Source organism: Spermophilus citellus (assembly GCF_964194105.1).
Source record: "Spermophilus citellus genome assembly, chromosome: X".
NCBI classification, from domain to species: Eukaryota; Metazoa; Chordata; class Mammalia; order Rodentia; family Sciuridae; genus Spermophilus; species Spermophilus citellus.
In genome coordinates, this window is record NC_138190.1 from 110,775,291 (window position 1) to 110,802,474 (window position 27,184).

General features: G+C 41.7%; 1 protein-coding gene across 4 annotated transcripts in view; it reads right to left on the bottom strand.

The window, feature by feature from the left end:
• AMOT (angiomotin) overlaps nt 1-26,356 on the bottom strand; it is a 67,503-nt gene extending 41,147 nt beyond the window's left edge. Inside the window, exons 1-6 of one of the 4 annotated variants that reach the window (XM_081277384.1) lie at nt 25,939-26,356; nt 18,144-18,212; nt 10,748-10,896; nt 7,746-8,679; nt 1,125-1,205; nt 528-1,023 (exon numbers count right to left, since the gene is read on the bottom strand). In XM_081277384.1, coding sequence (XP_081133510.1) covers nt 528-1,023; nt 1,125-1,205; nt 7,746-8,617 — 1,449 coding nt within the window. In that variant the 5' untranslated portion in view covers nt 8,618-8,679; nt 10,748-10,896; nt 18,144-18,212; nt 25,939-26,356. Of the gene's footprint in view, nt 1-527; nt 1,024-1,124; nt 1,206-7,745; nt 8,680-10,747; nt 10,897-18,143; nt 18,213-25,856 lie in introns of all 4 variants that reach the window. The other 3 variants (XM_081277383.1, XM_081277385.1, XM_081277386.1) reach the window with 3 other exon arrangements.
• Between the last annotated feature and the right edge of the window lie 828 nt (nt 26,357-27,184).

The window sequence follows — 27,184 nt, forward strand, 5'->3', positions numbered from 1 at the left end:
AGTATAAATGTAAACTATTACTTCTCTGACATAGAGAGGCAAAAGGCTTATGCCAAAGTTTGACCCATATCTGACCTTCAGACACAAAAATTCTGAACACTTGCCTGTCCTCAGACACCCACAAGTAGAAACTTTTAAGATTTTTTGGAGGGATACGAGGGGTTGAACTCTGGGGTGCTTACCACCCTTACATTCCCATTTATTTATTTATTTATTTGTTTGGTTTTTGTAGATGTACACATACCTTTATTTTATTTATTTATTTTTATGCAGTGCTGTGGATCGAAACCAGCACCTCACACATGCTAGGCAAGTGCTCTACCACTGAGCTACAACCCCAGCCCCCTTTTTATTTCTTTTTTTAAATTGACACAGGGTCTCACTAAGTTGCCAAAGCTGGCCTCAAACTTGAGATCCTCCTGCCTCAGCCTCCTGAGTTGCTGGGAATATAAGTATACACCACCACAATGGCTTTCTACTAGTAAGATTTAAATGGAGACCCTAATATCCCCCAATGGGAACCTTACCTTCTGCAATCTGGCCACCTTTTCATAGCACCCTTCCAACTCCTGCCGCAAGTTCCGGTTCTCATCCGAGAGGATCTCAACCATCTGCTGGGCTCTGGAAACAATGGCAAAAGGATCGGCTGGCATGGGCTGATAAGAAGCTGACTGCTGAGCACGAGGCATAGCTGAATAGGCTTCTCCTGACTGCTGCTGCTGCTGCTGCTGCTGATGGTGATGCTGCTGCTGCTGCTGCTGTTGCTGCTGACTCAGCCCAGGTTGGGAGAGACGGTAATGATCGCCCTGGTGAACCTGATTAGGAAGGAAATGCTGCTGTGGCCTAGGAAGGTGAGTTGAGTGGTCACTTTGGTTTGGAACCAAGGAATGTTGGGCCGGAGACAATCTGGTAGATGGTGGAGACTGAAGCAAGGACAAGGAACCTCCAGATGTCAGGGAAGAAGTAGGGCTGTGAGGCTGAGAGTTCCTGGCTGACAATGGCAAGGAGATGTCCTGCGTTGGCCTGGAAAACACAAAAGGGAGGCTGTGGTTAAGTTCTCTCCGGAAGCACTGAAGAAAAAGGGAACAAGAAAGTGAGATGAGGTTGGGTGCAGTGGCACACACCTGTAATCCCAGCAACCCAGGAGGCTGAAGCAAGACGATCTCAAGTTCAAGGCCAGCCTGGGAAACTTAGCAAGACCTTGTCTTAAAATAAAACAATAAAAAGGGTTGGGGATATAACTCAGTAGTAGAGCACCCCTGAGTTAAATCCCCAGTAGAGCAAAAATAAAGTGATAGGAGGAGGCTTCTGGAGCCCCCAGGACACCTGCAAAATGAGAAGCAGGCAGAGTCAGACTATAGGATCCCTGCAGAAACCTCTACAGTTCTTTCGTGGCTCATCCTGTGAGCCAGACAGATACAGGTGAGATCACATGGATAATAGAACCAGATGACCTCCAAAGTCATTTTGTGAAAATCTAAGGAATGTACAAGTCTGATAAGTATTTTAAATGATCTTCTACAAGGTAAATTTTAAGTTATTATTTTAAACTAAACCTAATGTTAGAAATAACATTATGTATGTGGTCCAGCACACATAAAGATTCAAATTTAGAAAACATGTCTCACTTGTTTTGGAGACAACAGCTACCAAAACTTCCCTTCATCTTCCTACCTGGACCTGGCTTAGAGAATTCATACTTATCAAAAAAAAAAAAAAAACACTCAAAAATATGTAGAATTTTACACTAAAACACCAAATAATTCTTATTTATTCATTTCAGTTGTTGATAACTTAATAATGTCCATTAGTAATAACAGTACCAAGACTTGGAGGGGGTTACAAGCAACATCATCATACTATTTTTGATGTACTGAATCACAAAATATAAGAGCCAGAAATGTCTTAAAGCAATTATTTCATGCAGCTCCATCCCTGGACACATGGAAAACAAGAGACGTGCTAAGCTCAGAGTGAATTAGTGGTAGTGCCAAGGCACTTCTTTCCTTATTCATATTTCCTGGCTATTTCCACTGCCATAATGCATTGATATGTATGCACTGATGTTCAGATCTCCAGCTTATTGCTTATAGAGTTTCAGAAAGACAACTTTGGTACATTGTTTAATGTGGCTTTCCCAACTTTTCATCTAATTACTAGGTACAAAATACTAATACCCAGGTACAAATAATTTGTACCTAATGACTATTAGCACTAAGAAAAAAAATCAAGAGTTTGTAGATGGAACACTTCCAGCCAAACACCACTACCAGAAAGAATATCTGATGGTGTGCACCGAAGACAAAAAGCTTGTTCACCCTCCTTGCAGCACATGCCCAACTAACCTCATATGCTCCCACGTCCTGGGGACGCTTGTCCTACAGTTGATACTTGTCAATCCAAGGAAGACAGATGGCTAAGAGCATGGAATTTGGATCCCAACAGGAAGAGTTCAGAGACCTTGTCTACTCCTTATTTAAATTATTTTTTTTTTCAAATTACTTAATCTGTCTGAGTCCATTTCTTTCCTGAGATTCCAAATGAACTGCAAAAATACTGAGGAATTCATATTTTTTAGCTCAATAGGAATGACAGTCTCTTATCCAGCTCCCAATTTTGATGGGGTGACCTTGTTAACATAGCACTTATAAGCTACCCATTTAATCTTTGCATTACTATGCATAAAATTTATGATGGAACTGAGACAAATCACTGGGAACCATTAACTTTTATTTCTTTTTTTTTTTCTTTCCAGTACTGGGGATCTAACCCAGGGCCTGATACATGCTAGGCAAGTGCTCTACCACTGAGCCACATCCCAGCCCAGCAATTAACTTTTAACTGGCATTCCAGATGCTAAAGCACATGCCTCCCACACACACTCCAGTTACCACTATTGTTCATTTATCTATCCCTACAAGAGCTCCTCACTATAAGAGATTTTTACAGTTACCAAATCATTCCAAACACTTGCTTGTGGATGTCAAATAATCTTGATGTTCACAAAAGCCCTCAAAACTGCTCAAACCCTGGTTCTTTCCCTTAGCTCCATATGCATCTGGTACATCCATATTCTTCCAATTTCATGTGTGTGTGCATGTGTGTGTGTGTGTATGTGTGTGTGTGTGTGTGTGTGTGTGTGTGTGTGTGTGTGTGTCACTATACCTGCTGAATATTAAAGAGGGCACACAATATACTTGGGCACAAACAACTGATATGAATGGTACTCAAGATCACAACTAGAAAGTTGCTGCCAAATAGAATCTTTCTTTCCAAGAGCTGAAGATACTCTTTTCAACAAAAGCCTGGGCACCATTTATAAACTTATTTGGCAAAGAGTTTCCATTTTCTATTCTATGGACTTTCAGTTTCAACATAGGTAAAATGAACAATGTCCTCTCTTTCTTCTTTGAGTAAGTGATGTTATAATGTGTATGTGTTCCTAGAGTTAAGATACAATGTCCCAGGATTTGCTGGGGGCCTTTGCATCTCTTGGGCAGAAAAGAGGGACTAAAATTTTACAATTTCAATTTCATATTTCTTGAAATTTAAGGGAAAAATCACTACATTAACCTTTGTCCTGGTTTCAAGGATTTGGAAGCCTGACGCCTGGGAGGTGTTCTCTTTTAAAGACTTACTGCCTAGTTCTGAACTGGGTTTACTCCCCAGAGCTCCCCTGGGCACCATCAAGCAAATCAAGCCTTTATTTCAAATAGACTCAGCCATCGGCCTCCCTTCTGCCTGGAGGCTAGAAGGCTCTTCCAGGCCCTAGACAGTACACAGCCATCACCGGGAGCTGCTCGGAGCTCGGGAAGGAGGAGGCCACAAGGTTTCCTCAGATAAGCCCAGGATGAAGATAAACAGAGAAAGGTGGCTGCCCCTCAGTTCCCCCAGGCTGGGAAAGGAAACAGATCTCAGCACACTGTGATGGTGGGAAAACTAAGGTAGTCCGTCATTGACAAACAAGCAGTGTCTTGGACAGTCTCAAAGGATCTGAGAAAGCCCTCCAGCAAAAAATTTCCATCTGGTCACCAGCAGTCCACCCATCACCAAAAAGCAGGACAGTATTAATATGGGGATGAGAAAAGGAAAAGTCGGGGGGGGGGAGAAATATGGGCAATGTCATAGGAAGCAAAATACACTGAAGATTAAATAATAATAAGAGTAATAATAATAATAATAATAATAATAATAATAATAAAAGTGGCAACCACATGAGAGAGACACTCTCCAGGTCCTTCCACCCCACAGCAGCTGGAATCACTCCCTGCTGACACATTAACCAGGAACAGCAAGCCACCCAGCAGACAATAGAATCACATGACCCTGGTGGAAGACCTGGCCTGCCTCTCTGCCACTTCCCTCCTCCTTCATCCTGCTCCTTCCTAAAACTAGCTTAGCCTCTGGTGCTCTACAGAAAATAGGACAAAGCCATTCATGCAGGACAGAGGCCACCAACTAAAATTAGAGTCCTCCCCAAAGCCAGGGGCTGGGAGTGGTACATCCGCTCCCCCCACCCCAAGAAACAGCTTGTGAGGACACAAAGGGAAAGTAAAAGACATTCCACCCATCTGACATAGTACCTTCCACCCTGCCACTCCATGAGTGAAGAGTCCCCACCCTTCCCAGACACACAAGTATGCATGTCCACACACACCTGCCCACACATCAAGCCCCCCCCCCCCCCCGCACACACACAGTTATCAGAGCAGGTGCCACCAACAGCCTGCAGTACAACTTATCCTCACCACCTGAATGATGCCTCTCCCAGGCTCTGTAATGGTGAATCTGTGAATCCTGGAGCAGGCTGAGAATTCCGGATGGTTCTGCTTGCACAACCAGCTCTACTCTGAACTACAGTGTTAGGTCACCCTGAGATTCCACTCAACAAAGATTTCAAGAAACATCAGATCTGGGCATGATTTCAACAATTGAAAGGAGGTGGCTACTTTTTTAAATAGAAATGATTTAATTTTTAAAAGCAGTTGATAAATGTAGAAACCCAGGATGTAGAAAAGGCTCAGAGCACTTAGAAACACAAAGATTCAAAAATTGTAAAATGCTTCAGATGGCTTGGCCTTGTTTCCCATCTGGAGATTTGGGCATTCAAGATATTTATTTTCTAAGCAGGGAGGAGGGCATAGGGAAGATGAAGTAATCAAAAGATTGTTTATAACATTTTGTTCATTTTTACAGCAAATCTTCAGCATTTCATTGCACCTCTAAAGGCAAACAAAAAGTTTTGGGTTTTTTAACAGCAATTTGTTCAAAAAGCTTTGCATACTGATCTCTAATTTGTGGATTAAGAACTAAAAATTTAGTCCTCTAAGGTTTGGTGCTAGCAACAATTACTTGGAAAGGTACTCACAAACAATAAAGCTAGCTGGTTAAAGGAAATAAAGGAGGAAAAATATGTCACCACCTAACAGCAGCGTGCTTCTGGAAAGCACGTTCAACTACCTCCTCTTGCCAGGAATCTGTCAATAAGTGCCACTCCCTCACACAGGGTCAGTATAGAGCTTGCAGCCAGAACTTGCCTGGTGCCCAACCAAATTTCACATAGGGGATCCTCTGACTTGGGTTGTTTTAGGTTTGATTATTCACCAAGCATATTAATAATTCTGCCCCTGTGCCATCGAGAAATGAATGTTAGAAAAACACTGCTCACGATGGGCTGTATATTGGGGATGTGGCTAAATGATAGCATGCTTAGTGTGAAGGCTTTGAGTTTCATCCCCAGGCCATAAGAAAGAAAGAGGAAAAGAAAGGAAGAAAGGGAAGAAAAGAGAGGACATGTCAGCGTGGTATTTTTTGCTTGGGGGATAGTGAGAGTCACAGTCAATTTAGGTGGTAGGAGAAAAGATAGGCATCATTCTATAAGATCCATGGAGCTATATTTCTCTGGTGGTTTAATCAGTATGGAAAGGAAAAAAAACTTCTTTGTCTCATTATTTATTTAGGCAGATCAAAGGGCTTTTCCATCTAGCTTCAAACACTGTGGGAGTCATTTCAGATCACAAACAATACTGGTGAATGAGTTCTGAAAATAGCTTTCCTGGGAAGGCGGGCCATGTGCTGAGTGGGGCTTTGGCTTCTGCTCCACACCCACAACGCAGCAGACGTCAGCCCATCCACAGACTGGAGGGAGTCCCACAGACTCTTCCATACTGATGGGAACAGCAAAACAAAAACTGCCAGCTTCATTGACATTTTTCTGGCTTGAATGGGTTTCCACCAAGCTCTGCAGTCCAACAGAACAGTCCCTCCCTGGGTCTTATGTTTCACTGGGCAGGTGAGAATTGGGTTCTTGCTTTGGTTTCAAGATGAATGGACTTGTCCTTACCCCACTTCCTGTTCTAAGACACTTATCAGAACTTAGGCCTCTACCCTTTGAAAGGTACAAAGGCTTTAGGAAATCAACCAGGGTTAATGGGGGGAATATCCTAAACTGGAAAAGTTAGGGGTGGAGCTCAAAGTAAATTGCCTCTGGTTAAAAAAAAAAAAAAAAAAAAAAAAAAAAAAAAAAAAAAAAAAAAACAGGATGCAGAGAGGGAGAAAAGGAAATATCAGGAAATGACAGGTACCTTCTTCTTACTTCTTCTCTACCCCCTGAGTGAGTGTCTTCTCTCCTGAGTCACCCAGTGAACTTCAAGCCAAGAGGGTTTTAGGAGGGAAAGAGGTAGACATGAGAGAAATCACAGATCTAGTCTGTGGGTCACCTATGGAAAAGTGTCAACCTAGGGTCAGGACTTTGAACTTATAGCCACCCCTCATTACCCATGTTCCTGCCCTGTGCAGGAATAGCACACAGAATGCCAATATTGTTGCCCACCACTTAAACTTTTGCCTGCTGCATATACTGAAATATGGATATCAATATCAGCAACATGGCCCAAAGAGTAACAATAAGAACAATGAAGAAAACCACGAAATCATAAAATCTGGTGGATAAAGACATGGGGCAACTGGCTGGATATATAAGAGGTACATTTAGGGAGAACCAAATTTATAAAACAGAAGTCATAGGAACATTTCTCTTTGTGCATTTTAGCATCTGGCAAACTTCTACAAGATATGATGTGAATTTAACTTAGATGTTTAAAAACACAACAAGCAACTAACAAACTCTCTACAGAAAAAAATACAAAGCAGACCAAACTTCATGAGCTACAAAGAAGTATATTCTGAACCTGAACATGTATATAGCTCCCCTCGCCATAATATCTGACTGTTTATTCAATGTCCAAAAGAATCATAGCAATTCTATGGAAAATGTACAACTAATGGAAAACAGATTTGTTCACAAAAATAAATGATGAGAGTTTTATGGATGGGAATGTGTGGAAGTGATAGGATGTTGCAGAGTAAAGTCCAAGACCATTTGCTTCTGCTTCTCAAAGAAGAGCTTAATAATGCACAAGAAGAGAAACATTGACCCTTCCTTCAGGATCCTACGAGATAGGGCAGCAAAGAGCTAATGAAATCAAGACTTGTGCTCCTCTTCATCCACTATGTGGCCAAGTCCATACCCAACCTATAAGTCAAGGAAATGTCAATACAGTGCTAATTATGGTTCAAGAGACTAAAATTCTGGTTGACAGGCAATTTACTGAGCCACAGGTAAGCCACGCATTGCTATTGGAGTTCCTTACACCTGCCCATTCCTTCCCTTAATATTCCCAACACTCAGCAGAAGGGCTGGCTAGGGATGAGGTCAGGAAATGACAGAAAGGGAACTCTCTTACCTGGCTGCTCCATACTCAGGGGGATGCTGATACCTCATCAGTTGCCCCTCTGTTCTCCCTGGCTGGTTCAGGCGATGCTCACTATAGAAGTGCCCTGGCTCTTGGGGCTTGCACACTACAGACTGGGGTGGCATGCCCTTGAAAGGATATTCTGGTGGGGGGCCTCGGTGTTCCATGCCCTTCAGACTATGTTGGTTGGGAGGTGGCCCTTGGGCCTTGTAGAATTCACTGGAAGTTGTGGGATTCTTGTAGAGGTCATTGGGTTGTGGTGGGGAGAGGGGAGCACTGGTAACAGGTGGATGTGCCTTAACCCCACTGGTGGCTAATGACATCTGCATAAGTCGTTCACTCAAGGAGCGGACATGTCCTTGCTTGAGGTCTCTTAGTCCTTCATCTTGGTGCATCTTCCCAGGATTGAGCCGCTGGACTGATGGACGTCCCTCGGTTCTCATCTTCTGGTTAGTGACTCCAGTGACATAGAAAGCAGCTCCAACACTGGCATGTTGTTGGCCTCGAAAGTATTGGGACTGGACCTTGGCCTCTTCATAGGTCGGGAGTTCTTCATTATTCTGCATTCGAGGAGATAACTGCTTCTCCATGATAATATTTTCTGACTGGATTTCCTGGCCCTGGGGCTCCTGCCGAGCGGCATGTGCCACAAGCTGTTGGTGGTGGTCTTGGGGACTCAACACATCATTCTGAGGGCCTGGGTTCCCACTGCCAGTGGGGAAAGGAGGGCCATTCCCTGTGGCTTGCTGGTGTATGGCAAGCAGATTGCGATTCTCATTAGGATTGCCATAGCGAAGCTGCTCTTGTAGCAGACGCTGCAATACTGTGGTTCCTCCGCTTGGCTGTTCCTCAGAATTTCTCATCTCTATCGCTGGTGGTGCCTTGTGAAGAGAGAGAGAAATTGGGCACCTGGGCTGCCCTTGACCTGGGAAGGGGAAACAGGAAGCTTAACACCCAGTTGTTGGATAAATCAGTCCTCTAAAGGGGAAGAACATGGATATTTGGGGGTGAGGATTCCATTGCAGAAACAAAGTAGAAAAATTGAATTTAGAAATAACAACGTAATTGCTGGGTTTCCTGGCTCTAGCACTGATATGATGAGGGACGTGGAGGCAAAAGAGCTCTGTTTCCACTTTCACATCTAGTATGATTTAAGTATTCAATCTTGACTTAATTCCTGAAAGACGGGGGTGACCTGGAGTAGTCAAGCAGGGTGATGAGAGGGGGCAATTTTCCAAGGCCCTCATTCACAGGCTTCATCTCTCTGTGCTCTATTTAAATTAAAAATCCAAGTCTTATGGCTGTGGAGGTGGAGACAGAAGAATGGGAAGAGCTATCCCATAGCTGGGATTTGTAAAGCAGTTCAATGTGTGACAGGAGCTATAATATGCTAAATAAGAACTAAAATAAATTAAAGGTTAAGAGATCTTGGCTCACACCAGACAGGTATGATCTCTGCCTTGATGCAAATCTTTTTTTCTCAATCTCTAAGACTTTGCAATGTATCTTTTTAAAAAAATACTTTTTATAGTAAGCTGTATTTGTTTTGCATATTTCTTTTTTTAAAGATGATCATTCGGATTTTTATTTTCTAATTGATGTATTATACATAAAAATGGAGTTCATTGTGATATGTTAATGCACGGACATGACATAGTTTAGTTAACTTCATTCTGCTGTTTTGCCCCTTTCCCATCTCTCCCCTCCACCTCCCATTCATTCCCATTTCTCTACTCCAAAAAAAATATCTTTTCCTGTATTGTCCACTTTGGATGCTCCATGGTGTAAAGAATGACTTGGTAAAATCATTACTGACAAAGTTTGTCTTTTACCCATCCAGGGATTGTCACTGAGATTTTTGTTGTTGAGTTGGAGTGTAAAAGAGAAGCACCTCTTTGATTTGAAGTGAGCCTCTGTCAACATTAAAGACTTAAAAAAATGAAAAGATCATCCTTCTGGAAAGGATATGATTACCGTCTCCCTCTCTACCACCACCAGTTCTTCTAAGGAATTATTATGGGTTGAGTAAAATGGATAACCATAGTAACACAACTTGAGATTCAAATTCTAATCATATTATTTATTGGTCTAAAGGGGAACCTAAGTAAGTGATTTCTTATTTCTTTTGCCATTCATTTCCTCATCTGAAAAATGAGTGGCAGGTGACACACAGCCCTTCTCTTTTTCTCAGCACTATATAGTGTATACAAATGCATTACTTCAAAATTCTTTGGAGAAAATTAGTCTGTCATATTAAATATTGATGCTAAGTAATGAAAATTTCATTCTAAAGATCTGAAATAATTTGTAACAATGGACACAATGTCACATGGAAAGTCATAATAAAGGTCAGCCTCAGGTTTCTGGATGAAAACTCTGAAATCCTGATTCCTAGGCCCTTTATTATAGCAGATTAAGCAACTTCCAGTATCTCTGGAAACATCAACCCCTTCCCTTAGTTGGTGGAGGGAATGATCCAGAATATATGTGTGGCAATGGACATTGTCATTTCTCCCTTACTTCCTAATGATTATCATTACTTGATTTCCAATTTTTCTACACAGCAATTTGCTCCACCCCCCTTTTTAAGTCCCATTTATCATTTTCTTTTGGGAAGTGCACACCAATCACCAACAGGCTTAGAAACTTGCTCTCTAGTCCTTTCCTTCCCTCCCAGTGACCTTCTAGGACTCTCATGTTTGAATTGTCAAATTGGGATTTTCTAATAGGCTGGCAAGCATAACATAAAATAAATTTTGGTGCCTGAAACTGGAGAGATGACTACTGAACTATTTTTCTTCTTGCAAGGAAAAAGAAAAAAAGGAATCAAGGCTGGGGTGTAGCTCTGCACAGTAGAGAAATGTAGACATTGCATTGTCCCAGACCCAGAAGAGTATGCCACCCCCTCCCATGCAACACCCACCCCAACCTGCACAAACACGTAGGCACATGCCTGCACATATACACACATATACACACACCAATGTCCATACCTATTTCTGCTTTCTTTTAGGCTTAAAGCCTTGATCAGGATAGGGAATTCTTGCTTATGAGCAGCTCCAGAAACCGCACCGGCAGATTCCCTCTCCCCTAAAACTCAGGTTCAGGGTAAGCGCCGCCAAGAGTCCAACCACTGGTCACTCTGAAATGTTCAGGAGGGGAAGGGAGGGAGAAATAAAAATGTCGTTTCTATATTGCCACCAACAGCCAGCAGTTAACTAAACCACTCCCTCCAAGGGAATGACTTGTCTTCCCATGGTGCTTGGCTTTTAAATGAGTGGCCAAAATCCATCTCCACTAGGAAAAGCAACCTCACTGTCCAGCAGCTGTTATTGAGGTCATGCTTGTCTCCAAGTGACAGAAATGCTCAGGTCTGACATTGAAAAGTATTGCCCCATCCTAACCCCATGGCCTAGGAAAGTCATCCGTTGGGATGCTGGATGACGACAAAAACCATAACCACTTTCACCCTAAGGTACAAGGTGAAATTGCTGTCAGTACAGCGAGGCAGGTTCATGAAGTTCACGGCCCCACATCCCAGAAAGGAAGATGGTCATCATAAGGCAGATTTGGGATCAAAAGAAAGAACATTTGTCATGTTCCCAATTTGACTTTCTCAGCCTCAGATGGGCAGAAGGAAAATGAAAACTTCTTTTCAGCCAAGTCATTTAGTATTTATTGCATATTGACCATTCCAGATATTTGTCAGCCTGCCCTCGTGGAGCTTACAATCTTTTTTTGTCTGGTTGGTACTGGAGATCTAACTCAGGGCCTTGCACATACTAGGCAGTGCTGAGCTATACCCGCAGATGCTCATGAAGTTCATAATCAGATCACCTGATCAATGGCTCATCCCTTCTTCTTGTTCTTCTTCTTCTTCTTCTCTTTTGATGTTGTGGTGGTGGTGCTGGTTCTAGGAATTGAACCCAGGGGTGCTGTACCACTGAGTTATACCCCAGCCCTTTTTAAATTTTTGAGACAGGGTCTCACTAAGTTGTGGAGGTTGGCCTCAAACTTGTGATCCTCCTGCCTCAGCCTCCCCAGTAGCTGGGATTACAGGCACACACCACCATGCCTGGAGGCCCATTCATTCTTGTTCCAATAGGAGAGATGATGGCCCTTCTAAACCTAGTACAGCAACTCTTCTCCAAGCAGAATGTTTTTTCAACACTTTCTCTGCCCCAGTGTCTCAGCAAATGGAGTCTACCAGACTCATCTTATAGAGATGAGATGCAAACATCCCACAGATGTGGATTTGAGACAATCCTCATTTATAATTTCTGCTTTGACCTTCTGAAGATACCACCAGGTCCACTCAAAATGGTTATAAGCCTTAGGAGTTTGTGTTTAGGTGAGATGCACATGAACCACATGCTGACCTAGCCATGATTCATTCGTATCACTTAAAGGAAAAGCTTTAATTCATACCACAGGTTCTGTTTGCAAAGCAAAGCAATGCAAGGAAAGCACAAGAGCATCTCTGTATTTTTGGAACATGTCCAAAATGTAAATTTTCTTTCTAAAAATCCACAAAAACCACACAATGATTAATTTAACATTATTTCCTTGCAATATTGCCAAAAATAAAGTGAGCAGATATAGAGTGAACAAACATGGAAATTTGTCTTTCCATCTTGTTTTGGCCCAATGTATAATCACAGTTGAAAGAAAAATCATCTCCAATCTTCAAAATAATTATTTTAGGGTGTCTCCCCAAATTTCAAAGCAGAGAAACAACCTTTAATTGGAATCAAAGCTGGACTGTTAACAGAGCTATGGTAAATAACCGCCGATTCTATTGTCAGATTCTGAACAAAACATTTGTCTTTTTTTCAAGGGAAACATCAGAAAACAGCCCAAGGCTTTTAAACTTGAGCCCCTGGAGAGAAACCAGCATACAATTCTTTTCCAGAACTACTTAGGTTCCTCATGCCCATTGTGACTGGCTTTCTTCTGACTCTCAGCTCCTCAGTGGGAAAACTACACTTGTCCAAAATCTCACTTTCTTTCCTTAATTTTGTCCTCTCTCCTCCACACCCTTTTCAAAACCCAAATCACTTTCTGTAAACTGGACACAGATTGTTCCCCCATCCACATCCCAGGCCTTTTTGGTTTGTGTTTAACAGAAAAAGAAATCAGCCTGAGAGCAAAACTTTGCAGAGTCCTCTCCAGTTTATCACTTTTTTTAAAAAAAGAATTTATGTTCATCTATATTTCAAGAGTCAGATAGTCTCACAAGAAGAAAAACACTACACCATTTATTTATTAGAGAAAAGAAAAAGAAAGATTTCTTGTCCAGTGCACAAAACTAAAATAATATGAACTCTGCAAATTTTAATTTGCCCACAGCTTTCATCATGCCACTGCCAGGGTCTGACATCATCTTCAATCAATAAAATAACCTTGTTCCTTCTGGACACAGACTGTCCCTGAGGATACTGGAAAGGAGAAGAAAGCATATTCATAGTTCTTTTTTCAAAAAGTGTAAGATCAATCTTTACATCCACTTCTTCTATAACAGGATAGCAAAGCAAACTAAATTCTTACTTCATTTGCAGTCACTGGCCCCTCCCAGTATACCTGGGAGACTGAGCCAAAACACCTTAGTGAGAGCCCAGATGTTTTTCAAGCCAAGTCACAGAAAAATCAACATTACAAGGTGGCCAGGATAAACCAAATTTTCCCCCTTCACAAACAGTTTGCAATATGCCTATAAGAACTTCCTCTCTATCCTTTGTTCTGCCTCCGTTACTCATTCCGGCCCCTCACTCCACCAACCAGGATGGAGAATCTAAATCCAGAAAACCTGTTTCTCTGTAAAATCTTAGTTAACCTGTTTTATACAATTATACTCCCAGCCAAATGGAAATGAGCCAGTTCAAAGTTTTCCCTGAAACTATGTCCATATATTTGATCATAAAATATACATTACAGACATACACACACTCTACAACCTCTCACAGAAAGCAAGAGGCACCAGTGAATTCTCATATCCTTTCAGATTGGTCCATATTGAGTACCAAAATGTCCTACAGAAAATACTTTTCCAAATGATATTGAAACCCAGGATACAAATTCATTTCCTTTGGGAGATAAGAAAGAATAGTCTTTTTGCAGGTTATCCCTAAAGGTTCAAAAGGCAGTAGAAGCACTATGGTTAAGTGGTCTAGAGCCATACTGCCCACGTTCAAATCCTGGATCTCTGGCTCACTAACTACCTCTTAACATCCCCAAGTCCAATTTCATCATCTGCAAAACAGGGATAACAGTTCTCACACCTCATAGGGAATCTATGTGCCTAGAACACAGTAATGCCTCAACAAAAGTTAGCTATTTCCTGTAATTATTATTGCAAAATAGCCTTTTCTAAAATGCAGTAGCAATTTTCTGAAGTTAAAAAAAAAGCCTTTACTTGCAACAATCCCTAAATCATCAAAGTCACGGAAAGACTCTTAGGAGATCACTTAATGGCCCACCTACCTCTTTCTATGAAATGACGATGCTGAAGAGGTCAGAACCAAAACCAGAATGCAGAGTTTTTTATTTGTTTTTTCTTTTGTTTGGGAGAGGGTACTGGGGACTGAACTCAGAGGCACTCGACCACTGAGCCACATCCCCGGCTCTATTTTGTATTTTTTATTTAGAAACAGGGTCTCAATGGGTTGCTAAGCATCTCGCTTTTGCTGAGGCTGGCTTTGAACTTGAAATCTTCTTTTCAAGGCCTCCCGAGCAGCTAGGACAAAATGCTAAGGTAAGAGCCCTTTCACTACAATATATTATCCGGTATTATTAGCTAGTACAGAGAAGATTCCTAATAAATATTTATTAAATTGAATATACTCTGGTTTAAGAGATTATAAATCTGGCTTAACATCACCACTAATTTTCCCAGTTCTGTTGGAAGTAAAACATTAATAACAAGAGGAGAAATTTTAAGAGGTAAGAGGAAAGTGTTTAGCTAGAATTATGGCAGAAGTTCCTTGCAAAATCTCTCTTCTTGAGACTTAGATATGTACATAAATCCCCACTGATCAATGCTCCCAGGTTCTTGTTCTCGATCTTGTAACCATAATACTATATTGGCATTTGCTCTTACTTAACTCTGCATTAGCTTAAGAAAAGGTTTAAGAAAAGAGTTGGCCCCAACTCTTTGCTCCTATCTCTACCTTTTCCTAGATTAGGCTGAAAAATTATCTTTAAACCACAGCTAGGACTCGATATTTCCAAATCTTACTGAGGATCAGTGTGAGAGATCTGTTTCTAAGATGGTAACTCAAAAGCTTGGTCAATTTTGAGTCCTGGTTATACTTTACTGTGCTCTGAAGCAGTTAACTTGAACAAGTTAATAGGCAATGAAGGTGATCAACCCTAAAGTGGAAATGAGCCATGAAATACTGGGTTGCAGGGAGAATCCTGTTGCCACTCCCCCTCCATCCCCAACACCCACATCCATTTCAGAAGACTCAACCATGCTATCACATCTCATTCCCTATCACCTCAGAAAAAGTGTAAGGGGCCCAAAAAATCAAATTGAGCATAAAATGAGAAAAGTTCAGGAATACACCTAGAAAATGCCTTCTTTACCAATCTCTTGCCTCTGATGGCATACTACACACTTTTATTCTTATTTATACTTTCTTTTACAAGTAAAAGAAGCATAGTATGTAAATATTATAATAGAGAAAATAAATCATTTATTAATCCCAGCACCTCAATCCAAACATAACATCATAGAATATTCCCTTCAGTTCTTCTTATATAGTTTTTTAAATTTTTTTAATTGTTGATGGACCTTATTTTATTCATTCATTTATATGTGGTTCTGAGAATTGAACCCAGTGCCTCACATGTGCAAGGCAAGAGCTCTACCACTGAGCCACAACCCACGAATCTATGAAATACTAATGTACACAATATCTTGGATCCTTCGTTTCACTTTATCATAAGCATTATAGCATAGACTTCATAACAAACATTGTAATAGCTGTGTAATAATTCATTAAATGAGTGCATCAAGATTCACTTACCCATTCTCCAATTATTAAGACATTTAAATGGCTTCCAGTCTTGTGTGATAGTCTAAATAATGTTACAAAAACAACTTTGTGATTTGTCTTTTTTGATATTTTGGATTGTTTCGTAACAATAGAATCCCAGAAGTGAAATTAATAGGTCAAGATGTATGAATGTTTTTAGACAACCCACTAAAAAAACTACAACCAGTATATACCAAAGCCCCATAAAATCTCTAGCTCACTTAATGAAAAGTTCTCCTGCTCCCATTTCTCCAAAAGAGCAGAGCAGGGCTCCGTGGAGGGAGAGAGGCCAAGAGAAGCAGTGTAGTATCCCAGCAGCTTGCGAAATGGCAGAGTGGAATGCGGGCTCCCCTGGGAATCCAGCTTGCATGCACTTGCCCCAAATTGCCATTCGGCCAAGAAGCTAATTAGTAAAAGCATCAGGTGGGTGAGAACAGGTTCATGGCCTGTAATGGCTTATATCATCTTTCATTTTTGCCCTTGGAAAGATCTGACAGTCAGCTTGAAGACATTCAGTTCTAGTGAGATAGCCTGCTACATTCTGAGAATTGAGTTTGTTAGTTTTTAGATCCCAATTTTCAATATATCCTAAAGGACATTTTACTGGATAGAAATAAACATACATGAGCCAGGCACTGTGGCCCACACCTGTAATCCCAGCGACTCAGGAGACTGACGCAGGAGGATCACAACATCAAGACCAGCCTGGACCTGGCTACTTAATGAGAATCTGTCTCAAAATAAAATATTAAAAGGGATTAGGGTGTAGCTCATGAGTAGAGCACCCCTGGGTTCAATTTTCAGTGCCAACAAAAAAAAAAAAAAAGAAGAAACTAAACATATAACCAATAAGTCTATTCACAGCCTCAGTTAAGGTAGCACTTTTAAGGTCAGCTCTATTTAATATTAAATGACTAAATGGCACCTGTATTAAATAGTCAATATGTTTTAGACAGAGGTTTATTTGTAGACTCAATCATAAAATTTATCCAGTACTGAGGCAGAGGAGGCAACAGGCCAGAGATGGCCCTGGCTTAGGGAGAGCAGCCATAACAAGCATTTTTTTTTCACTTCTTTGCCAGAACTCTCAGAAAAGGGTATTTTGCTTTCTACCATCTCTGTGTACCCCCTGTCCCAATTCTGCTCAATATGGAAAACTGATTCCCTCTTCTCTAGGATCCTACTGGCTTTTGTACACATGATCATTACAGCACTGATCACAGTGTTATTTTCCATAGGCATTGAGGGAGCACTTAACTATAGCCATACCTGGTGTTATATAGGCCCCAGGGTAGGAAAAAAAGAGAAAGAAAATGTAACCCAGTCCTCAAGGAGCTCCCAGCAAGAAGAGGAGTCACAATGCAATGGAAAACAGAGGTATGAACAAACAGCTCTGACAATGTGGAGGACTCAGCACTCCCTTGAAAGCTTCCCTGAGGGGAAAACTTCCATGAACTGAGTACAAGACATGGAATGTGGGGACTAACTAGATTTCAAAGACAAGCTGAGATATATCTTTGGGAGTCATTAGCATATGAGTAATAGCTAAGATCCTAAGAAAAGGTTTGGACCATACAGAGTAGAAATGGAAGAGACTCAAACATGAAACTGAGGATGGACCCTAGAAAAATTTATCATTCGAGGATTATACACTTTGCAAATGTGCAAGTGAGAGAAATTCCTTTATTTACTCCAAGTTTCCCCCCTCCATATACCTTATCCTTTTTTTATTTTTGGCAGTCCAGGTTTGCACACACTAGGTGAAAAGCCATTAAGCTACATCCCCAACCCTTTTATGTTATTTTGAATGGGGTCTTGCTAAGATGCCCAGGCTGGTCTCAAACTTGTGATCCTCCTGCCTCAGCCTCCCAAATAGCTGGGATTATGGGACTGAGTCACCAAGCCTAGCCACCATATACTTTCAATCTAAACATTGAAATAACACATTGCTCTAAGGATGGAAGCCCTCGGCTTCACACAGAGAGAAAAATAAAAGTTAATTCTCTCCATTTATGCTTCTAAGTGTCCAGGCAGAAATCACAGCAATGTATTGAGCTGGAAATGGAAATGAAAATGGATGGACTGTAAGATATTAGAGGACACAGACTAGGTGTGTGATTTTTTTCACTGTATGTGCACAAACACCTAAAACACACACACTCTCTCTCTCTCTCTCTCTCTCTCTCTCTCTCTCTCTCTCTCTCTCCCTCCCTCTCTCTCCCTCCCTCTCTCCCCCCCTCTCTCTCTCATATATTGCATATTGAGTGAATAACAACTTCCTTCCTGAAGATTTTGCTAGAGGCAACAGCAAGAGAAGAAAAGATATGAAAGACATGGGATTTATTATTATTACCTTTAGTTCTTCAGTCTTCCTTCTAAGAAGTCAAACACTCTTTCACTTCTGTTATCCTTCTCAGCAGCTCTGTGCAGAAATAAAGGCATATACAATTAATTCCATTTTACAGCTGGAGAAGCTCAAGTTCAGAACAGATAGCTAATGGTAACTAATTTGGCCAGGATGAGAAGCCAGGTCTGACTTTCGGCCCTATGTTCAACTATAAGACAAAACCCTCTACAGACTGCTTTCTGGTTCTTAAGAGGAGAGTTCACAAGAAAAATCCACTCAAAAAGCAAACTCCTTTAGCACTCCAACAATATCTTGAGCAAGTGAGTGAGCTGCACCCAGCAGAAAATATATAAGATGTCTGTGCAAACCAACACTGGGATGGCTAAATGTAATTCCCAGGGGAGCTCCCTGTTTTGCTGAACCTTTTCGAAGGGAGTCCCCTCCTCCTATGGTCTGGTTTTTGTGTCTGAGTGGGTCTCAGGTGTGTAGTGCAGGTGTGGCATCCAGCAGGTGCATGGACAGGGGCCAGAATTTCATATCTTCATGCCAAAGGGCCTGAGTCACTCTCCCAAGGCAGGAGCAGCCCCTCCTCCTGCTACTGGCCTGCAAGCACTAGCAACCTGGTTTGACTGAGCTGCCACCGCAAAACTAACTAGACTCTTCCTTCCCAAGGAGGACTATGGAGTGATGAGTTAGATGACAAATCACATAACCCAGCCAACTTGCCCACTTGCAAACACTAGTGCAAACATATACCCTGGGGATAGCATCAGGGAACATATGTACAGAATGACTGGTCCCTACAAGTTATGGGACAAAGGAAAACCACAGCAGACCCAAATTATATATTCTACTATAGAGCATCTACTGTACTGAAAATGGCCCTGAAACCTGAGAGGCCAGTACTCATTCCCCTAAAAAAGATGGAGTATAGTAGAAAGAATTTGTTAGGCTGGGCTGGGGATGTAACTCAGTGGTAGAGCACTAGCTTATCATGGGAGAAGCCCTGGGTTCCATCACTAGAATGGCGAGGGTAGGGGACTGCTAGCAATCTTGCCTTCCTATTGTCACCATAACCCCTCTCCTTCAGGCTACCAAGAGAGAAGTGCTTAGCCTGGTCCCAGAAAGCACCAGGTCAGAAAACATCACATTCCCCTAACCAAAGCCTAACTGGCAGCCTGAGGTAGACAGAATGCTCTTGGGGGTAAAGGGGGTCATCAATATTTTCTTAGCTCCCAAAATTGTTTGCTTTTAAAAAACAATCTGCCTTCCCCAGTCCCTCCCTCTCTTCTCCTTCTCTCTCTCAACACACACACAGAGCAGAAAGAAAGTAATTGTAGAAGGAAAGAAAATCAAATATTACCTTAATAAAATGGTTTATTATGATTAGTTGTCTTTCTCCAATTCACATGGGAAACTCAAATGAATACACTTTGGTTTACAGCCCATGATCCAGAAAGTTAAACTGGCTACTAAACTAAAATGTGATCACTGCGTATAAACAGAGTAAAACAAAAATCTAAACTGAAAACCTAAATGTAATAAAGAGGAAATTCAATTTCTTTAAAATAGGCAATTTAAATAATTTTCCCCATCTGTGATTTTTATCTTAGTTTGCTATCACATGAAAAAAAGTCACTAACTCAATGTAAATCCATGCCCCTTAAAAAGAACCAAAATGAGTAAGGGATGCACTAATTAGCTTCCTAATGGGAAAGGTTTTAATTGAACTATTCTATAACAACCTTGATCAAAGTTTCCAGGACAACTTCGTAAAAGGATGTCAAACCTGGCCCATATTTCTATACCCTTAAACATAATTCTCAATACACAGAAACCCAGAAAGCTGATTTCTCTTCAATGCTGTTAACACTCAGGCCACTACATTTTCTGATGTCAGCAATCCCCTTCCCACAAATATTCCAAGTATGCACCACCGTCATTCTCCTTTCAATTATGTGGTTTCTCTGCTCCTTTACTGATTGAGTCCAGGCCTCTTGGATAATGAGAAGCATGTGCAGTGGGGGGGGGGGGAGAAATATGCTCTTAAAAAACACATACATCAGTTTCATCTGCATTATAAAGGGGGGAGCAAATCATTTGTCCATATCAAAAGGATCACAATGTGAAGTTTGCTATCGGATATTATAAGGGAAAAATGAATCAGTATCCATGCCTAATGGGGGGAAGTTGGTGCGATCTGTACCAACACCATTAAAAATAAGGGAGAGCCCCCCAAATTCACCCTTTCTAGCTTGGCCACATTTATATTTAATGTTATCTTAATGTTGCCTTGGGGGGTATTTAAGTTCTGACATACACATGGAAATGAGCCACGAATTGTACAGCAAGCATAAATATTCCATCATTAATAAAAACCAGCTGTACAAAAAACACTACAATGGCTGGATTTCAGTTACTGGCTATCGTCAGTATTTGTCACAAGCAAATATTACTCAAAACTTTCTCCCTTAAAACACAGACATGAAGAGATTTGCTTTACTCTAACATTTTGGAGGAGCTTTGAAGAACTCACTGATCACTATGGCACATTCCAACAAATGTCTCTTTTTGAAGCTATTCTTCATCAATCCAGCAGTGGCTGGAGTTCTTATTGGGTCCTCAATTTACCTCAGAGTCTGAAAATGTTTCATTGTTTTTCAAAAAGCTGAGAAGGTCAATAATACAAATGTAGGGTCAATCTTAATTATAGTCAGTAAGGCAATGGGGCACCAAAGGGCACTGTATGTTATAAGAGAGCAAAGCTCATTAAAAGTGAACACCTGCTCAGGACCCTATAATAAGCCTGCTCTGCCACCATCATGCAAACACCTTTCATCCAATGACCTCAAAGCATGCACCCAATATGAAGCATGCCTAAACACCTCTGTGAAGTATTAATATCCCTGCTTCCCAGAAGGGTAACTGAAGCTTAGAGCAGCTAATTCATCTACCCTTGGTCACATGGCAAGTCAAAAAGGACTGGGCAGAGAGACTCAGATCCTGGCTTCAAGTCACACAGGCTAATGCCATTTCATGGAGTTGGGGCAAGAGTGAAAGTGACTTTACAAATGTCAAGCAAGCCCACGGAGTTTTTTTTTTTTTTTAAGTAGATTTTTTTAAGAGTTGCCTTAGGAAATATTAGCAAATAGATCCATCTGAATTTTTCCCCGTGAGCACATATTATAAAAAATATTCTTGTACTTCACTTGGTACCTTATGAATATGAAAGATCCATACCTTATTTTTCTATTTTAGAGAAAGTTCATTATTGACCCCATCAAAAATTGGAGATTTCATGTTGGCTATAACTTTGTTATCAAAGGAAAATTAAAGGTCCACAGAACTGAACTTTCACTACATGGTGAAGAACCCATTGTGTGTGAGCCACTTCATTGCACCTACATATCTTTTATTTAAATGCCTTTAGTCCTTAGTTTTCTTGCTATTTTTTCAGGCTGATTTAAACATATTTTTTTTCAAAGCTATAAAACTAGCTTATCTGTGCTGGCCAGCTTCTTTCTCATTCCAGAGATTTCATAGTCTACCCAAATTTGTACCATTTTAACGGGATATCATAATACAGTGCTTTAAGAATCATTGCCAATGATTTAGATAAAATAAAATGTGGTTCCTGGTTTTTGTTTGTGAGTTTTGTTTGTTTGTGTTTGTTTTGTTACTTTAAAAGAATGGGGGAGGGTAACAGGCAGTCATAAGAATAGAAGTAAAAGCCTTGTTAGATTTATCAACAACCCCCAAATCACAGAAAATTGATTAGTGATTACTTATTAAAACAGAAACAAAATGTATGTGATGCTTCATGTGTACTCGGTCAGGTTCCAACTTCATTCCTCTACACAGGTTTACAAAGCAAGGACTTAGGTAAACTCTTATTTTAAAACAACATTGTCTATTTCTATGACTTATAATTATGTAAAATTCACTTTAGTACAGGCATAAGGACTTTAAAAGAACCAGGAAAAATGAATGCAGGTGATCTGTTAGGATGCTGGGATTTCTGATAAAGTTTTGCACAGCATCTTAGCTTTTCAATTTGATGTTGTTAAACTATAAAACAATGAATTTATATTGATACATCTTTACAGGCTCTTTAAAAAAAACAGGATGACTACATAATTGAATTTCTAACAAAGCACCTCATGTATTTCTAGAAAGCACCTCATTCTAGTAGCAATCATTCACATTTGCATCCAATAATGAAGGCTAGAGAGAGAACCAAAAATTTCTGAGAACTGGCTCTCAAAATCACATGGCCTGACCTCCGCAATTTACAGTGGAGGATGATTGCCAAGGGTGGTAAACCAAGTTAGAGATGGGCCTACAGCCCAGGTCATTCACAGCAATAGGCTCATAGGAGAACTTACCATAGATTCTCAGATTTAAAATGGCATCAGTTACCATTAGTTACTAGAAATGTTTTTCTGGATCCTTGTGTTAGTCAAATACAATAATTAGAAATAAAATCTATTACCGAAATGAAGTAGACATCCCATCCTTAGACTTGTTCAAAATCCATGAAATACAATTTATTTCCAGAAAGTAATCTTAGCTCCCTTCTCCAAACAGTTGTGGGCCGGAGCTAACATGGCCAGCATTATTATAAGTCAGAATGACTTAGACAATTAACTCCAACCAACATAAAAACAACAAAAAAAAACTTTCAAAGCCAAATAATGACCTCGTTTAATTCAAGCAATAATCATTACAACAATTTCTAATGTATTTCTTTATGCAATAAATATGTTCCTGAGAAGATCCAGTTATAGTAATTTTTATGTATATATCAAGTTACCATTTAAAGGCACTAAGTACGAAAGTTAGTTCTTTCAAAGAAAGCTGTTGGATTCTTCTATAAAGAAAAAGACCTATTTTCTTTCTTTTACTTTCTTTCTTTTTTTTAAGATTGTGTGTTATGTGTATGGAAGGGGCAACTTCTCTCCTTTCCCCGGCCTAAAAAGGGTCAGAAGCCCAGTATAGGGGAGGTAATGCAGTATGGCCAGCATGTTTAATGGCCCCTTAGTTCCTTGGACCAAATTGTAACCTCTGACATGGGGGTGGGACCCTCGATTTTGGACCAAAGTCCACAAAAGGCAGCAAGGAATGAAAAGTAAGAAAGACTAAAGACAACACATCATAGTAAAACACCAACAAAAATTCCTGGGGACAGGAAATCAATGGATCACAATTCTAAACAAATTGGTTTAGTCTCTAGCTAATTAACTTGTCAAGCAGATCTCTAAATCCACTGAATCCATGAGAGAAAGAGGTGATGTAATAGGAGATTTGGAAACATCTACCCATTTACCATCCTAAAAGGCTCTGCCACGACCACACACACCTCTCTCCACTCCTTTCAGTGGGTTTAAGCTGGGCTTAATGGGTGCAAAGGACAATTTCTACCAGACAGTCCCTAAGAATAGACTGTTCTCATGCATTCCAAATGCTCAGTCTCCATGGAGGAGACTACCTGGCCACAAGCATTTTCCAAGAGGGAATATATCCTCTGTTCTTCTTCATTGGTAACATCCCCCACACCCCGTTGTCCCAAACAAAACAATTTCAAACCATCCTGAGAACTTCAGGGGACTTTTCTGGGGTAAAGGAAAAGAAAACTTAAGAGGGGAGCAGGAGAGTGTGAGAAACTCCTCTTGTCTTCAAATGGAGGAAAAAAGGCCTTAAAAAGCTGGATCAAAGGAAGAAAGGGGGATGGGGGAGAATGGCTGCTTAATTACAAAGACACCCTTTTAAAGAAGGCACAGGCCCTGGAAGAGGGCTCTTAGGAGAGGCCCAGAAGCAGATGTACCCACTTAGGATTCTGGCACTCAATGGGACCTCAAAGTCAGAGCATCCATCCCTCTGCCGTCCCATTAGAAGGTTCTCTGCTTCATTCTTTATAAAACTTCAGAAAAGGCAACTCCACAGAATGCCCTAGTTATGCATCAGTCTAATAAATCCTACTTCATAAACCAGAAATGAGATTTTAAGTTCCAAATCCCAAATGGTATTGAATATGAATTTTTTAAATTCCCTTTCTAAAACCTTTTAAAATAGGTAAGCAGCCCCACAACGTTCACGTGAAAGTTACTGTACATACAACTGTGGTCCCACATTTACTTCTCATCCAGACTGTGAAGTTTAAAAAAAAAAAAAAAAAAAAAAAAAAAAAAAACTTCTTGCAAATTTTACAGAGCCACAAACTTTTCCAAAGAAAGAAATAACCTCAAATGAAGTATGATGTCGTGCCAGAAAGTGTCTGTAAATGACACCGGATAAACCCATAGAGAATAGCTGGAACCTGAGTTATCCTCTGTAAATAGATGCAACTACTCTACAACCACCTGGCTATTAAAATGTCCCAGGCCAGTTACAAAATGTAGTTTGGTCAGGCCAACTTTTCCCTCCCAGCTGATCCGAAACCTGATAGCCTTTAAAACTGTCGCCATGTAACTTTCCTTCTCTACCTTCCTGCTTTCCTTTCCCCCACTAAAATCAACCAAAGGAATTATTTTAAATATAATAGCTTGCTCCCAAATAAGCAACAGGCCACGGATATCTCAGTAACAGGTTTTTAAACACCACCATTCTTAAGACCTTAATGTCCTTGTCCATTTGAAGATAGGTGGAAGATAGGTGAAAATTTATCCCATGTCCAAAACGGCATTACAGACTATTCATAGTTACTAAATGGGGGTACTGAAAGGTCTAACTGAGGAGGCTTCACAAAAGCTGACCTGAGAAAGAACTTTTCACAAAGCCTAGCTCAAGGACACTTAAATATCCTTAGCCCTTCATCACTGAAGATTATGGTGACTAATTATCTTCCTTTTGAATGGGAGAAGGTTATATTCATAAAAGTTTTAAACCACCTCCCAATGTCCACTCCTCGTGGTAGGGAGAGGGAGAACTGAACAAATCAACTCAAGCTGTGGGAAAACTTTTGCTAAATGATACTAGAGACTGAAAAACACTCTCACATAAGCTTTCCCTTTTCCTCTACCATTAATTTGTAATGAGTCACTTGCTGAAAATTATCAGTATATTGTTATTAACGGTAATTTATCAGGGACCCCTCACAGTTTATAAAGACTGTCATTTTCCCTCTCACTTTTCCTACTCATCATTTTCATATACCAAGAAGTCCATTTTACTGTTGAAGCACCAGGCTTGGAAACTCAAGGCACCTGCTTGACAGTGCAAAATTACTTACTGCCATCTTCAGATCTTATAAAGCTGGGAAAGGCAACCCCCACCTCACCATGAACACCAACACCAAAACCCACAAGCACACACACACACAAGAGGTAGCTCTGTTGTAGATTACTCCCAGCCTTTAAAACTTCAAGAATTCACAGCCTGGGGGTCAGGGAGGGTGTGCCCCCACCCCAAACCTAGAAAGCCCTCTAGTTATCTGAGATAAGCACGGATATTCATGCTGGATGTTAAGGTAGACCTCAGCTTCCCTTAGGTCTTTAGTTCCTTAAAGGATTAATTACCTAGAGACCTACAAGATACACAGGAGGCAAGGAAGTAAAAGTACCATCAAGTAGTGGTACCCTCTAGCATCTCCTCGCCAAAGTAGGACGGGAGAGGAGTGCGCACTCTTCAATTTAACTCGCTGTACATCCCAGAAAACTCATGGCCAGCTGCAAAAAAAAATAGAACATTCGGGTATCCCCACACACATCTAGACCAACTCACTCACGCCGAGGGCACAATCAAGTTCACGACACCATGGATTTCGGTCCCAGTTCCCCGCGAAAAGTAACCACGCGTCTCCTACCCCTGAAGGCAATGACGATGACGACTCTCTGCTAGCTGAAGTGGCTTCGGTCCCGGGCCAGAGGCCAGGGATGGGCAGGGGGGAAGCCCCAACTCCTGGCTGCTCCCCTCCTCGGTGCTCCGTCCGGGATCTCCTTGGCGGCAGTGGACAGGCAGGATACCGGGCCGGAGGGTGGAGCAGCGGATGGTGGGAAGCTAGACAGACTGGAGGTGGTGGCAGTGTGGGGGAGGCGGTAGGAACTAAGAGGAAAGGAGGCAAAAGAGAGGAGATGAAGGAGTAATTCAGGGGTCTACCAGTTTAGGCAGCCAGAAAGCTCCTCGGAAGGAAGGGGCGTGACTGCGATGAAGGCAGCTCCTGGGCAAAGGATGGGAGGTTAGGGGAGGGGGAGGAATGGGTGGCTTTTCTTCTTTCGGTGAGCGGCTAGGACCGCCCAGGAGCGAGGGGGGTGGACTATGGAGGAGGGCGGAGTAGAGGGCGGCTAGGACCGCCCAGGAGCGAGGGGGGTGGACTATGGAGGAGGGCGGAGTAGAGGGCGGGGAAATAAGGGCAGGAGCCTGCCCGGACCCTGGAAGGCGGGGGACGGGCACGGAAGAGAGGCGGGGCCGGGGGGCGGGGAAGTTTCAAACAATTGAACGGCGGGGTCCTGGAGCTCGGGTGAAAGCAAGGGTCCTTCACTATCCTCTCACCAGCGGGACACGACTTGGTTACAGAAGCCCTATGTGTGTACACGCAGGGACTAACCAGGAGGAAGGTTACTACAGTAAAAATCCGCAGCAACAGCGCATCAGAGTCGCGTGGGAGAGTCAGTGCAGCTCCCCTCCTCGCAGCGGGAGGAAGAAAAACAACAGAAATGCTGAAAAGCAGCTTCTACCAAACCTATTTAAAATAATGCAGGAAGGAGCAATGCTCCTTCGTTTTCCTTTCCCTATTGCTTCTTATTACCAGCAAGCTCCCACCCAGATCACAGCTCTGAGAGACACCCTCCTTTCTTCCTTCACTACCCACAGCCTCCCACTCCCCGCCCCCCCCCTCCCGGCTGCGGTTCCTTGGCAGGCGGGGGCCCTAACCCCCCTCCTGGTGGCAGGCCTAGCGGGCAGGTTGGGGGGAGGCGTGGGCGGGCCTTTGCAGAGGCTCCACCTATGGGGCGGGCTGGGAGCACAGGCCTGGGCGGAGCGAGCCCTATGCGTAAGTCCCACCCACCATTCTTTTGCAGCTACCTATTGGCCAGTTCTGGACTGGGATTGCT